Source organism: Mercenaria mercenaria, chromosome 4, assembly GCF_021730395.1.
Source record: "Mercenaria mercenaria strain notata chromosome 4, MADL_Memer_1, whole genome shotgun sequence".
Taxonomy (NCBI): domain Eukaryota; kingdom Metazoa; phylum Mollusca; class Bivalvia; order Venerida; family Veneridae; genus Mercenaria; species Mercenaria mercenaria.
In genome coordinates, this window is record NC_069364.1 from 64,898,195 (window position 1) to 64,912,301 (window position 14,107).

General features: G+C 38.2%; 1 protein-coding gene across 1 annotated transcript in view; it reads right to left on the reverse strand.

Annotated features, from left to right (window-relative positions):
• The window catches only part of LOC123552961 (tyrosine-protein phosphatase 10D-like), a 134,461-nt gene that overhangs the window by 36,997 nt on the left and 83,357 nt on the right, over positions 1 to 14,107 (reverse strand). The window contains exon 9 of the mRNA XM_053542247.1: positions 10,536 to 10,691. Coding sequence (XP_053398222.1) covers positions 10,536 to 10,691 — 156 coding nt within the window. The remainder of the gene's footprint in view (positions 1 to 10,535; positions 10,692 to 14,107) is intronic.

The following is a 14,107-nucleotide window of genomic DNA, read 5'->3' on the forward strand; positions in this document are numbered from 1 at the left end:
GGCCATGATGGCCCTATATTGCTCACCTGAGTTATGTTGCTGAACAAATTTCTTTGCTAAAGCTTCAAAAACAAGAAAGTAGCTCAGCAGGTCACATTCATGGTCACTGAAAGTCAGTTTTAAGATCGGTGTGCAAAACTGTACATGTCATCCAAATTATAAGGCTATATCTTAAACAAGAAGGCCATGAACGCCCTGTATCGTTAACCTGACCTATTGACCTAAAGATCATCAAGATTAACATTCTGACCAAGTTTCATTAAGATATGGCCTCTAAAGTGTAACTAGCTTTTCCTTGGATTTGACCTGGTGACCTAGTTTTTGACCCCACATGACCAAGATTCGAACTTGACCTAGAGATCATCAAGATTAACATTCTGACTAAGTTTAATGAAGATACAGTCATAAATGTGGCCTCTAGAGTGTTCACAAGCTTTTCCTTTGATTTGACCTAGTGACCTAGTTTTTGACCCCACCTGACCCAGATTTGAACTTGACCTAAAGATCATCAAGATTAACATTCTGACCAAGTTTCATTAAGATATGGTCACAAATATCGCCTCTACAGTGTTAACTAGCTTTTCCTTTGATTTGACCTGGTGACCTAGTTTTTGATCCTACATGACCAAGATTTAGAATGGACCTTGAGAACATCAAGATTAACATTCTGACCAAGTTTCATGAAGATACAGTCATAAATGTGGCCTCTACAGTGTTAACAAGCTTTTCCTTTGATTTGACCTGGTGACCTAGTTTTTGAACCCAGATGATCCAATATCGAACTCGTCCAAGATTTTATTGAGAGTAACATTCTTACCAAGTTCCATTATGATTGGACCAAAATTGTGACCTCTAGAGTGTTAACAATCTTTTCCTTTGATTTGACCTCGTGACCTAGTTTTTGACCTCAGATGACCCAATATAGAACTTATCCAAGATTTTATTGAGGGTAACATTCTGAACAAGTTTCATTAAGATTGGGTTAAAATTGTGACCTTTAAAGTGTTAACAAGCTTTTCTTTTGATTTGACCTGGTGACCTAGTTTTTGACCCCCAGATACACCCAATATCGAACTCGTCCAAGATTTTATTAAAGGTAACATTCTGACCAAGTTTCATTAAGATTAAGCCAAAATTGTAACCTCTAGAGTCAGTTAACAAGCTTTTCCTTTGATTTGACCTGGTGACCTAGTTTTTGACCCCAGATGACCCAATATCAAACTCGTCAAAGATTTTATTGAGGGTAACATTCTGACCAAGTTTCATTAAGATTTGGCCAAAATTTTGACCTCCAGAGTGTTAACAAGCTTTTCCTTTGATTTAACCTGGTGACCTGGTTTTTGACCCCAGATGACTCAATATCAAATTTTTCCAAGATTTTATTAAAAGGCTAACATTCTGACCAAGTTTCATTGAGATTGGGCCAAAATTGTGACCTCTACAGTGTGAACAAGCTTTTCCTTTGATTTGACCTGGTGACCTAGTTTTTGACCCCAGATGACCCAATATCGAATTTTTCCAAGATTGTGTTAAGGGTAACATTCTGACCAAGTTTCATTGAGATTGGGCCAAAATTGTGACCTCTAGTGTCTGAACAAGCTTTTCCTTTGATTTGACCTGGTGACCTAGTTTTTGACCCCAGATGACCCAATATCAAACTCGTCCAAGATTTTACTGAGGGTAACATTCTGACCAAGTTTCATTAAGATTGAGCCAAAATTGTGACCTCTAGAGTGTTAACAGTCAAATTGTTGACGACGACCGATGGACAGACGACGGACACAGGGCGATCACAAAAGCTCACCTTGAGCACTTTGTGCTCAGGTGAGCTGAAAACAAGAAAGTAGGTCAGTAGGTCAAAGTCACAGTCGGGTGATCCCTTATCACTTGGGTCATCAGGTAAATATAATTAAACAGTCTAGGAAATATGATCTGATAATTTTTGAAGTATTTTTTCCTATATAACTCATATATCAAGTGACCGCGCAGTGACCCCTGGGGCGGGGCCTCTTTTCACCCCAGGGGCATAATTTGAACAATCTTGTTAGAGATCAACTAGGCAATGATACATACAAAATATCAAAGGCATAGGCCAAATGAACTTTCAGGCATTCAAGAAGATTTTTAAAGTTTTTTCCTATATAAGTCTATGTAAAACTTGGGACCCCCAGGGCAGGGCCTCTTTCACCCCAGGGGCATAATTTGAACAATTCTGGTAGTAGACCACTAGGCAATCCAACATACCAAATATCAAAAGCATAGGCCTTGTAGTTTCAGGCAAGAAGATTTTTAAAGTTTTTTCCTATGTATGTCTATGTAAAACTTGAGATCCCCGTGGTAGGGCCTCTTTTCAAGCCAGGGGAATAATTTGAACAATCTTGGTAGAGGACCACAAGGCAATGCTACATACCAAATATCAAAAGCCTAGGTCTTGTGGTTTCAGACAGGAAGATTTTAAAAGTTTTTTTCCTAACAAGAGGGTCATGATGACCCTGGATCGCTCACCTGAGTAATATGCGCTACATGTTTCAAATGTCAAACTGAGGATTTTTAGAAATTTTTTGGAAGATTTTTTGATGTACAACCAAGTTACCCCTGGGGCGGGACCAATATTACCCTGGAGGTCATGATTTGAACAAAGTTTGTGGAAGTCTACTAGGCAATGTTACATATCAAATATCTAAGATCTAGACCTTCTGGTTTATTTTTAGCAAATTTATGAAGATTTCCCTATGTACAATCAGGTAACCCCTGGGCTTGGGTCAATTTGACCCCAGGGGGTCAAGATTTGAACAAATTTTGTAGAGGTCCACTAGGCAATGCTACATGTGAAATATCTAAGCTCTAGGCCTTCTGGTTTATTTTTAGAAAATTTTGAAGATTTTTCTACGTACAATCAAGTAACCCCATGGGGCGGGGTCAATTTGACCCCGGGGGTCATGATTTGAACAAATTTTGTAGAAGTCTACTAGGCAATGCTACATGTCAAATATCTAAGATCTACCTGGCCTTCTGGTTTATTTTTAGAATTTTTTTGAAGATTTTCCTATGTAAAATCAAGTGACCCCTGGGGCATGGTCAATTTTGAACCCAGGGGTCATGATCTGAACAAATTTTGTAGAGGTCCATTAGGCAATGCTACATGTGAAATGTCTAAGCTCTTGGCCTTCTGCTTTATTTTTAGAAAAATTTTGAAGATTTTCCTATGAAAAATCAAGTGACCCCTGGGGTGGGGCCAATTTTTTCCCCGGGGGTCATGATTTGAATAAAGTTTGTAGAAGTCTACTAGGCAATGTTACATATCAAATATCTAAGATCTAGGCCTTCAGGTTTATTTTTAGCAAATTTATGAAGATTTCCCTATGTACAATCAAGTAACCCCTGGGCCTGGGTCAATTTGAATCTGGGGGGTCAAGATTTGAACAAATTTTGTAGAGGTCCACTAGGCAATGCTACATGTCAAATATCTAAGATCTAGGCCTTCTGGTTTATTTTTAGAAAATTTTGAAGATTTTTCTATGTACAATCAAGTGACCCCATGGGGCGGGGTCAATTTGACCCCGGGGGTCATTATTTGAACAAATTTTGTAGAAGTCTACCAGGCAATGTTACAAGTGAAATATCTAAGCTCTAGGCCTTCTGGTTTATTTTTAGAAAGTTTTTGAAGATTTTCCTATGTAAAATCAAGTGACCCCTGGGGCGAGGTCAATTTTGATAACCGGGGGTCATGATTTGAACAAATTTTGTAGAGGTCCACTAGGCAATGCTACATGTCAAGTATCTAAGCTCTATGCCTTCTGGTTTATTTTTTTTTTAAATTTGAAGATTTTCCTATAGAAATTTATGTTAAACTAAGTGACCCCTGGGGCAAATTGACCCCGGGGTCATGATTTGAACAATTTTAGTAGAGGTCCACTAGGCAATGCTACATGTCAAATATCTAAGCTATAGGGCTTCTGGGTTTTGAGAAGAAGATTTTTAAAGTTTTTCCTTTTGGTTGCCATGGCAACCAGAGTTCTGCATGGAATTCAATTCTTTGAACAATTTTGAAAGGGGGCCACCCAAGGTACATTCCTGTGAAGTTTGGTGTAATTCTGCCCAATGGTTTTCAAGAAGAAGATTTGTTTAGAAATTGTTGACGGACGACGCATGACACACAACGCACGGTCAAGCGGTCACAATAGCTCACCTTGTCACTTCGTGACAGGTGAGCTAAAAACAAGAAAGTAGGTCAGTAGGTCAAGGTCACAGTCAAGTGACCCCTAATCGCTTGTGGTCATCAGGTAATTATAATTAAACAGTCTAGGAAATATAATCTGATAATTTTTTAAGTATTTATTCCTATATAACTCATATAACAAGTGACCCCCAGGGTGGGGCCTCTTTTCACCCCAGGGGCATAATTTGAACAGTCTTGTTAGAAATCCACTAGGCAATGCTACATATCAAATATCAAAGGCCTAGGCCTTGAACTTTCAGATAAGAAGATTTTTTTCTCCCTACATAAGTCTTTGTTAAATTTGGGACCCCCAGGGCTGGGCCTCTTTTTCCCCCAGTGGCATAATTTGAACAATTTTGGTAGAGGACCACAAGGCAATGCAACATACCAAATATCAAAAGCCTAGGCCTTGCAGTTTCAGGCAAGAAGATTTTTAAAGTTTTCTCCTTTATAAGTCTATGTAAAACATGAGACCCCCCGGGGCTGGGCCTCTTTTCATCCAAGGATTATTATTTGAACAATTTTGGTAGATGACCAGAAGGCAATGCTACATACCAAATATCAAAGGCCTAGATCTTGTGGTTTTAGACAAGAAGATTTTTAAAGTTTTTTCCTATATAAGTCTATGTACAACTTGTGACCCCCGGGGAGGGGCCTCTTTTCACCTCAGGAGCACAATTTGAACAATCTTCATAGAGGACTATAAGATGATATCACAAGCCAAATATCAAGGCTCTACGCCAAGAAGATTTTTAAAGTTTTTCCTTTCGGTTGCCATGGCAATCAGTTTTACATGGAATTCAATTCTTTGAATAATTTTGAAAGGGGGCCATCAAAGGATCATTCCTGTGAAGTTTGGTGTAATTCTGCCGAGAGGTTTTCAAAAAGAAATTTTTTTTAGAAATTGTTGACGGACGCACGCCACACGACGGACAACGGACATCGAGAGGTAACAAAAGTCACTAAAAATAAGAACTTTAACATCACCATTTGGAATTTCCAGTTTCTAGTTTTGTCAGAATTTGAAAAAAGAAACATTGAAAAAATGAAGGGTGTAAGAATGTTTTACGCACTAAGACTTTTGTTCAGTTTCAACAAAATTCCTTTTTCCTCAGAATAATCCAATTTCTCAAAATACAATGAATCAAATTTTCACTACACAGTGACTTTATACTTTGTGCCTCGACCTAATGCTAACATATTTTACAGACTACTTACACATTTTGATATGAATCTGACTGTGTGGAAATAAGAGGGCCATGATGGCCCTATATCGCTCACCTGTTATCATTGCACTTAAGGACAAGTCTTCAAGGTCAAAAGATCATAATAGAAATCAATCAAAAGAGTTATGAGAAAATATAGTTGAAATTTTCTTTAAGTAACTTTAAAAACAAGATTTGAAAACTTTTTGTAGAGGTCCACTAGGCAATGCTACATGTCAAATATCTAAGCTCCTCTGGTTTATTTTTAGAAAATTTTGAAGATTTTTCTATGTATAATCAAGTAACCCCATGGGGCAGGGTCAATTTGACCCCAGGGGTCATGATTTGAATAAATTTTGTAAAAGTCTAACAGGCAATGCTACATGTCAAATATCTAAGATCTAGGCCTTCTGGTTTATTTTTAGAATTTTTTTTTTAAGATTTTCCTATGTAAAATCAAGTGACCCCTAGGGCGGAGTCAATTTTGACCACGGGGGACAAGGTTTGAACAAATTTTGTAGAGGTCCACTAGGCAATGCCACATGTCAAATATCGAGTCTCTAGGCCTTCTAGTTTATTTTTAGAAAATTTTTGAAGATTTTCCTATGTAAAATCAAGTGACCCCTGGGGCGGGGTCAATTTTGACCCAGGGGGTCATGATATGAAAAAATTTTGTAGAGGTCCACTAGGTAATGCTACATGTGAAATATCTAAGCTCTAGGCCTTCTGGTTTATTTTTAGAAAACTTTTGAAGATTTTCCTATGTAAAGTCAAGTGACCCCTAGGGCGGGGTCAATTTTGACCCCGGGTCATAATTTGAACAACTTTAGTAGAGGTCCACTAGGCAATGCTACATGTCAAATATCTAAGCTCTAGGGCTTCTGGTTTTTGAGAAGAAGATTTTTTAAATATTTTCCTATGTAAAATCAAGTGACCCCTGGGGCGGGGTCAATTTTGACCCCGGGGGCCATGATTTGAACAAATTTTGTAGAGGTCCACTAGGCAATGCTACATGTGAAATATCTAAGCTCTAGGCCTTCTGGTTTATTTTTAGAAATTTTTTGAAGATTTTCCTATGTAAAATCAAGTGACCCCTGGGGCGGGGTCAATTTTGACCCCAGGGTCATGATTTGAACAATTTTAGTAGAGGTCCACTAGGCAATGCTACATGTCAAATATCTAAGCTCTAAGGCTTCTGGTTTTTGAGAAGAAGACTTTTTAAGATTTTCTTATGTAAAATCAAGTGACCCCTGGGGCGGGGTCAATTTTGACCCCGGGGTCATGATTTGAACAAACTTGGTAGAGGTCCAATAGGCAATGCTTCACACCAAATATCTAAGCTCTAGGGCTTCTGGTTTTTGAGAAGAAGATTTTTAAAGTTTTTCCTTTCGGTTGCCATGGCAACCAGTGTTCTGCATGGAATTCAATTCTTTGAACAATTTTGAAAGGGGGCCATCCAAGGAACATCCCTGTGAAGTTTCATCAAAATTGGCCTGTTGGTTTAGGAGCAGATGTTGTTTAAAGGAAAGTGTGGACGGACGTACAACGGACGGACGGACGGACGCCGGACGGTGAGCGATCACAATACCTCACCCTGAGCACTTTGTGCTCAGGTGAGCTAAAAAGGGAAACAAAGGTCAGAGTTTAAACAAAGGCCATCAGAGGACAATATCATTCTGTGCCTTAAAGTGAAATTGCGCATATCTGAGGAAACTAGAGCTATTACTGTAGTCATTAATACCCACTGATGTAGATGGTGATGTTTTAAGTAAAACAAGCAAATTTGATCAACTGGTAACCGCTGAAAGGGTTTGTGGTGAGTAATGGCAAAAAAATATATCCGACAAAAAGTTAAGGATGTTACTAAGAAGCAAATAATTTTGTTTAATTTAGTCAAAATCAATTTAACAGAAAATGAATGTTTTAAGTGTACATAGGTTATGTTGATCCTGACTAATGAAATTATTTTGAATGGAATATGTTTACTCTAATAAGCTCAGCTTTGTTTGATTATAAATATTGATGGAAAATTAAAAATTAAAAAAAAAATTTAAAAAATGTCGGGGTGGTGGGCATGACTGGCATGACTGGGTGTAGTAGCAAGGTGGGAGAACGGTACAACTTTGCATGTTGATAAATATTCATGGAAGGTTTGAAAAATTTACAAGAGATCACAGGGTGATCTTGGCGCCAACCAATGTGCCATTTTTGAGTGTTCCAAATTTCAAGACTTATTGACTGGCTCAAGGTCAAATTTTCATTTCCGTACACAGCACTGTGCATGTGGTCCAAATTCGAAAGCTGTAGCTTGAGAAATGTGAAAGTAGGTCACTAGATCAATTTCAAGGACAAAGTTCTTTGTACACAAAACTATGCATGTGCATCAAGTTTGAAGGCTGTAGTTTGAGAAATCTGAAAGTAGGTCACTAGGTCAATCTTAAGGTCAACGTTTATTTCTGTACACAAAACTATGCAAGTGGTCCAAATTTGAAGGCTGTAGCTTGAGAAATGTGAAAGTAGGTCACTAGGTCAAAATCAAGGTCAAATTTCACTTCAGAACACAAATCTATGCATGTGGTCCAAATTTGAAGCCTGTACCTTCAAAAATGTGAAAGAAGGTCACTAGGTCAATGTCAAGGTCAAAGTTTGTTGCGGTACACAATCCTATGCATGTGGTCTAAATTTGAAGCCTGTAGCTACAGAAATGTGAAAGTAGGTCACTAGGTCAATCTTAAGGTCAAAGTTCATTTCGGTACATAAAACTACGCAAGTGGTCCAAATTTGAAGGCTGTAGCTTGAGAAATGTGAAAGTAGGTCACTAGGTCAAAATCAAGGTTAAATTTTATTTCGGAACACAGAACTATGCATGTGGTCCAAATTTGAAGCCTGTATCTTCAAAAATGTGAAAGTAGGTCACTAGGTCAATGTTAAGGTCAAAGTATGTTTCGGTACACAAAACTATGCATGTGGTCCAAATTTGAAGGCTGTAGCTTGAGAAATGTGAAAGTAGGTCACTAGGTCAAAATCAAGGTCAAATTTCATTTCAGAACAAGAAACTATGCATTTGGTCCAAATTTGAAGCCTGTACCTTCAAAAATGTGAAAGTAGGTCACTAGGTCAATGTCAAGGTCAAAGTTTTTTTCAGTGCACAAAACTATGCATGTGGTCCAAATTTGAAGGCTGTAGAAGCTACAGAAATGTGAAAGTAGGTCACTAGGTCAAAATCAAGGTCAACTCATGTCAAGGTTCATCTTGCCACTCAAAAATATACATGTGGTCCAAATTTGAATGTTGTAGTTATTGACAAGAAGATTTTAAAAGCTTTTCCCTATATAAGTCTATATGAACCATGTGACCCCCGGGGCGGGGCCATATTTGACCCTAGGGGGATCATTTGAACAAACTTGGTAGAGAACCACTAGATGATGTTACATTACAAATATCAAAGCCCTAGGCTTTGTGGTTTGGACAAGAAGATTTTCAAAGTTTTTCCCTATATGTCTATGTAAACCATATGACCCTCAGGGCGGGGCCATATTTGACCCTAGGGGGATAATTTGAACAATCTTAGTTGAAGACCACTAGATGATGTCACATACAAAATATCAAAGCCCTAGGCCCTGTGGTTTTGGACAAGAGGTTTTTCGAAGTTTTTCCCTATATAAGTCTATATAAACCATGTGACCCCCAGGGCGGGGCCATATTTGACCCCAGGGAAATAATTTGAATCGTCTTGGTAGAGGACCATTAGATGATGCTTCATACCAAATATCAAAGCCCTAGGCTCTGTGGTTTTGGACAAGAAGATTTTCAAAGTTTTTCCCTATATAAATCTATGTAAATTATAGAAATAAACAAAGGGCCATAACTCACTCATAAATTGTTGAACCAGTCTGATTTTCAGGGGTACACAACAAGGGTACCAATACATCATTCTGACAAAGTTTGGTCAAAATCCCCTTACTAGTTTCTGAGGAGATGCGATAATGAGAAATTTTTAACAGACGGACGGACTGAATGACGGACCACGGATGCAGAGTGATTTTAATAGCCCACCATCTGATGACGGTGGACTAAAAATAAGGAATGATTTTTTTTATATATTTTTTTGGGTGTGTTGGGGGGGGGGTGACCAAGGCAAAGGTGTGACCAGGTGTGGGTACACAACTTCACATGTTTATAATAAATGTTCATGGAAAAGAATGAAAGAAGTTTAATGAATTTCTACCAATTGGTTGGTTTATTATGTACAAATCTGTGGATTTTTAAACAATTAAAGGGCAATAACTCTGAAGTTAGTATAGAGATCCGGACGAAATTGTGTGTGCTCAACCACATTATGGTGATCTATATTCAATTTTAGTTTCATAGTTCTAGGTCAAATATATCACAAGTTATGAAGCAGAAATTGCCATATTTATGGTACCTTACATAGTTAACACAAGAAACTTCTTAGGGCCATAACTCTGGTGTTCCTTGGGCAATCTGACTGAAACTTGACGGGCCGCATAATCTCATAGTGGTGAACATGTATATGAAGTTTTATTTAAATATTCCCAACCACTTCCTAGATATGGCTCCAGACGGACGCACGGACAACGCCAAAACTATATCCCTCCGACTTTGTTGGGGGATAAAAAGGACATAATTCTTGGAATATTTCTGCCAGAAAATACTTTCTGGGTGTACGTGTTGCAGGGGCACAAGAAATTATGTGATATTTATCCAATTTATGCTACAGATATGCAATACACAGACAAGTCTGACCTTTGAGCTCAATTTGTAACCTTGACATACTGACCCTGATCATGTGCTCTGAAAATTGTCTCATCACCACCAACCTATATGGGAAGTTAAAGTCAATACCTTGAATGGTTATCAAATCATGCTGCAGACACGAAATATGACATACAAATTTTACCTCCATTTCTGACCTTTTACCTATCGACCTAGTTCATGTATTGCACATCATCTTATCACAATATATCTATATGCTAAGTTTATCTATATGCTAAAGTCAGTATCTTGAATGTCATTCAGTTATGCTACAGACACTTAATATGACAGATGGCTAAATGGACAGACAGACCAATAGTAACAAAATTTCTTACCAGATATTGTGAAATCCTTAGTTGCTGCTGGGTGGTCAGCCATTAGTACTATTGTGAAGTTGGTCTTTCCAGGCCTTGGTCCATGTATATTCCAGGCCACCTTCAGTGAAGTTGTTCCAATCTCACTTATTGTCACATTATATGGTACTTGTGGAGCTGAAAAACATAAAAAGTGGTAATGATAAATAAAATCATATGTCAAACTATTTCATGTGAGCTTTTGCAACATTTTTGAGAACAGTATAGTCACTTAGCACCCCCCTCACCTCATTTGTTCACATAATTTAATGTACATGACCTTTACTAGCAATCTTTGACTTCCTTTGATTTTCTTATACCTGCAGTTTTAAATAAGAGGGTCATGATGGCCCAAGATCATCCACCCGAGTTTTGCTGCTGGCATGAACAATTATTGGTAGAGGAACACACAACTGGGAATTATCTGTAAAATTATCTAAAATTTGGGTCAGCAGATTCTGACAAAAATATTCTTCAACATAACTCAATTGAATTTGAACACTCGAGCGTCTCCTAAGAAACACTGAATCAGATATAGGGAAACACATTGTTTGAAGATAATGAACACTCTAAGTGGAAAATCCTCCAAGAAATGTTTTTAATATCAAACAAGATGTTAAAGGATATATAGAGGATATTACATGAGTGTCTTTTCATATTGAATTTATTACAAGAGTTGAATAAAATAATAAAATGCAGTCACCCAAGATTTATATGTGTGAAATTATTTCAAACTTGGGCCAGCAGTTTTTGAAGAGAAGTAATACATACATGCCATAATTTTTCAGGACATTTCCGGGATTCTGAGTTAAAATTTCCGGGATTTTTGCTCTTTGTCCGGGACATACACCGTGACATTAGTATTCGTCTATTTCATGCATAAATATCATAAAATTACATGCAGTTTCCAGAAATAAACATTGTTCCCTCGCTTAGGAATAAGTTGCTGCAAATGTCATCTAGCTTTCTAAAGGAGGTAAATAGGGTAATTCACATCTATAGTTTGGCACGTGAATTGGTTGCGTTCCCGAGGTGAACTGAATTAGGAGACTTGCTACATACGAAGAATTAACCTGGTCATCGTGATTTAGAATCCAGCTTATCTGGTATCATTTTAAAGCTTAAACGTTTATCTAATCATTAATAAAATGGAATCCTCAAAGGAATAAAATAAATCTTGTAGATAAAATCGATATAAAATATTTCGGGTTGGGTCAATTTTCATGGATCGGTCGGCAAAGGCATTCAATAGTCAAAAGTTTAATTTAGAATATGTGTGACAATCAATCTACATTTTAAAAGATTACAACCTTTTAAAATAATTATCGTTTAATTGACCGTTTTCTGCCATTTCTTCCAATCAAGGCTACATGTAGCTTCACCGCCTACGTGCTAAAAACAACGAGATTTTCGGCTATAGTTCCTAATATTAAATTATCATAAAACTGTTATTGATTGCATAATTTTGTCAATTCATAATCAGGGTCTTCAAAATAACTGACTGTAAATTAATCTGGGTCATCAAAAGATCGCAGGGCCCGTTCAATATGAGTGTTGATCGGAGCTGGCTTAATCAAGATGTGTCCCGCTCGAGGGCATGAAACTGATTATCGGATAATTAGGAATAAACAGTGTGACACCGGGGACTGTTTATTGTGTTTTATTAATGTAAAATTCAACAATTTATAGACTAAACAAGAGGGCCATGATGGCCCTATATCGCTCACCTGTTATCATTGCACTTGAGGACAAGAAGGTCCTCAGAAAAAATAGCTAAGTCCAAAAGACAGGAACATCAAAGGGAAGAAATTTAACCAAAAAGAAAAAAAAATCTTACAAGGTAAAGATATGTTAAAATACACCGAAAAATTGGAGGTACCATCCATGTTGTACCACAGAAAACTGGTCTCGTGTTTTCCCTACGGCCAATAATAAAAAAGTTACTAAAAATAAGCTATTTATAGTAATGTAAAAGGGAAGTAATTAAAAAAAAAAATATTGTAAGTGGACAAAAGAAGGATCTGCCAAATAAATCTGTTGACATAAATGAAATTTCAGATCAGTATCTTCAGTAGTTATTGAGATATAACAATTTTAATTTGAAATAAAGGGAGGTAATTTGACATAAAATCAGTCCACAGTTATCTACCCTGATTGTCTCAGTCCAACCAATAACAATAATGAAATTTCAAATAAGTCCTTAAGTACTTTATGATATAAATCCATTTTGATTCCAATCAGGGGAGGTAATCAGATATAAAATAACTCTGGAACCTATGATTGGATCTGATTTGTCATGGAATCCAAGATTTATTGTTGTTGAAGATATTTTGGAAGTTTGTATCAAACAAGAGCTGTCACTAATGGTGACAAATGCCCCCGCAGCACCTTGATCTTTGACCTGGTGACCCCAAAGTCAGTAGGGGTGGTGTACTCAATAAGTACTATCAGCATGTGAAGTTTGAAGGTCCTGAATGAAGTGGTTTGCATGTAAAGTGCCTTCATGGAAAAAGTTAAAATTGGCCCCTTGACCTGGTGACCCCAAAGTCAGTAGGGTTGGTGTACTCATAAAGTACTATCAGCATGTAAAGTTTGAAGGTCCTGGGTGAAGTGGTTCGCAAGAAAAGTGCCTTCATGCAAAAAATTAACGTTGGCCCCTGTGACCTTGACCTTTGACTTGGTGACCCCAAAGTTAGTAGGAGTGGTGTACTTAATAAGTACTATCAGCATGTGAAGTTTGAAGGTCCTGGGTGCAGTGGTTCGCGAGTAAAGTGCCTTCATGCAAAAAGTTAACGTTGGCCCCTGTGACCTTGACTTTTGACCTGGTGACCCCAAAGTCAGTAGGGGTGGTGTACTCAATAAGTACTATCAGCATGTGAAGTTTGAAGGTCCTGGGTGCAGTGGTTCGCGAGTGAAGTGCCTTCATGCAAAAAGTTAACGTTGGCCCCTATGACCTTGACCTTTGACCTGGTGACCCCAAAGTCAGTAGGGATGGTGTACTCAATAAGTACTATCAGCAAGTGAAGTTTGAAGGTCCTGGGTGCAGCGGTTCGCGAGTGAAGTGCCTTCAAGCAAAAAGTTAACGTTGGCCCCTGTGACCTTGACCTTTGACCTGGTGACCCCAAAGTCAGTAGGGGTCAGGTACTCAATAAGTACTATCAGCACGTGAAGTTTGAAGGTCCTGGGTGCAGTGGTTCGCGAGTAAAGTGCCTTCATGCAAAAAGTTAACGTTGGCCCCTGTGACCTTGACCTTTGACCTGGCGACCCCAGTCAGTAGGGGTCAGGTACTCAATAAATACTATCAGCACGTGAAGTTTGAAGGTCCTGGGTGCAGTGGTTTGCAAGAAAAGTGCCTTCATGCAAAAAGTTAACGTTGGCCCCTGTGACCTTGACCTTTGACCTGGTGACCCCAAAGTCAGTAGGGGTGGTGTACTCAATAAGTACTATCAGCATGTGAAGTTTGAAGGTCCTGGGTGCAGTGGTTCGCGAGTGAAGTGCCTTCATGCAAAAAGTTAACGTTGGCCCCTATGACCTTGACCTTTGACCTGGTGACC